Source organism: Fragaria vesca, unplaced genomic scaffold, assembly GCF_000184155.1.
Source record: "Fragaria vesca subsp. vesca unplaced genomic scaffold, FraVesHawaii_1.0 scf0511094, whole genome shotgun sequence".
Classification (NCBI taxonomy): domain Eukaryota; kingdom Viridiplantae; phylum Streptophyta; class Magnoliopsida; order Rosales; family Rosaceae; genus Fragaria; species Fragaria vesca.
Genome location: NW_004441557.1, coordinates 1 through 1162, shown reverse-complemented (window position 1 = coordinate 1162; position 1162 = coordinate 1). Strand labels below are relative to the sequence as shown.

Genomic DNA, 1162 nt, shown 5'->3' with positions numbered 1-1162 from the left:
ACCCTAAAACTTCCACCTTTAATTTCTCCTTACCTGAAGCGAACCGGAGTGAGCCCTTTTAGGGCAAGGCAGCTGGGTTGGAGACCTTCAAAACCGTACCAAGCTTGCCCGGATTGGTGGCCGGAGGAGGGAGTTCCGACGAAGTGAAGCTTTGGACAGTCGGACCTTTCGGGTGGCACCGCTCTCTCACTACGGAGCTAGGGCTCCTCTCACCGGTCCAGGGAGGTTGCTGGGTTGGAGGTCGACCGAACGGGACCGGTGCCGCGGCGGTTGGTGGCCGGACGGCGGCGGACGTGCGGCCGGAAGTTTCGGCTGCGGGAAAGCTCGGGATGAGTTCGGGAGGGAGAGAAGAAGAGAGAGGGAAAAGAAATGGGTGTTTGGGCCTCACACCCACCCGGTCCAACACCATATAACAACCCACTCCAAAATAAAACACCCCGAAAAAAATAATACCCGAATAAAAATTACCTTTTACTAGCTAAAATTTACCATTTTTACCGTCGTCATATTTTCCTCCTACGAATAATCCTCCGAGCATAACCGTCCCCGAAACCCCTCTAGGGACCAATTAAACTATAACTTCAATGACAGAGACGGTAAAATTCTTATTATAACCAAGTTAGTAAATAAGGTAAAAATTTACGGGTCGGGATGTGACAGGCATTGTATCAAAGTGATGACAGAAGGCAGAGAAACTACACTGATAAAAACGATACCTGAGCAATATGTCTTAGAGAGGTGGACAAAAAATGCAAGAGTTGATAATGTTGTGCAAGACATGCATGGGCAGGAGATTGTAGAGAATCCAAAGCTAAAACAAACTTCTCAATATAGAAGTTTATGTTCAAAATTTGTTAGACTTGCATCAAGAGCATCTGAGAGTGAGAAGACATATGAGGCAGTAGATATGGAAGCTGATAATTTAGTAAAGTTGGTTGAAAATATGTTACGTGTAGAAATAAATGGTGATAAAGAGGTGGAAGATGAAGCCCCAAATGTCTTGGTTGATTGCTCTAATGATGTAACCGCTGTGAATGCAAAAGGATTCAAAAGAGAGAAGCTACACATCGTGGAAAACGCCGAGCAAAGGGAGGTTTGAAGCTCAATTAAGCAAAACAAAAGAAGACCTGCACAGGTCTTATATTTAACTTTAATTGAAGTC

At 45.1% G+C, this 1162-nt stretch overlaps 1 protein-coding gene across 1 annotated transcript; it reads left to right on the top strand.

Moving 5' to 3' along the window:
- Positions 1 to 676: 676 nt before the first annotated feature.
- LOC101290711 lies at positions 677 to 1093 on the top strand (the record flags this gene model as incomplete). Its single annotated transcript, XM_004309288.1, has 1 exon — positions 677 to 1093. A coding segment is annotated over exon 1 (417 nt), but the record flags the coding sequence as incomplete, so codon positions are not given.
- Between the last annotated feature and the right edge of the window lie 69 nt (positions 1094 to 1162).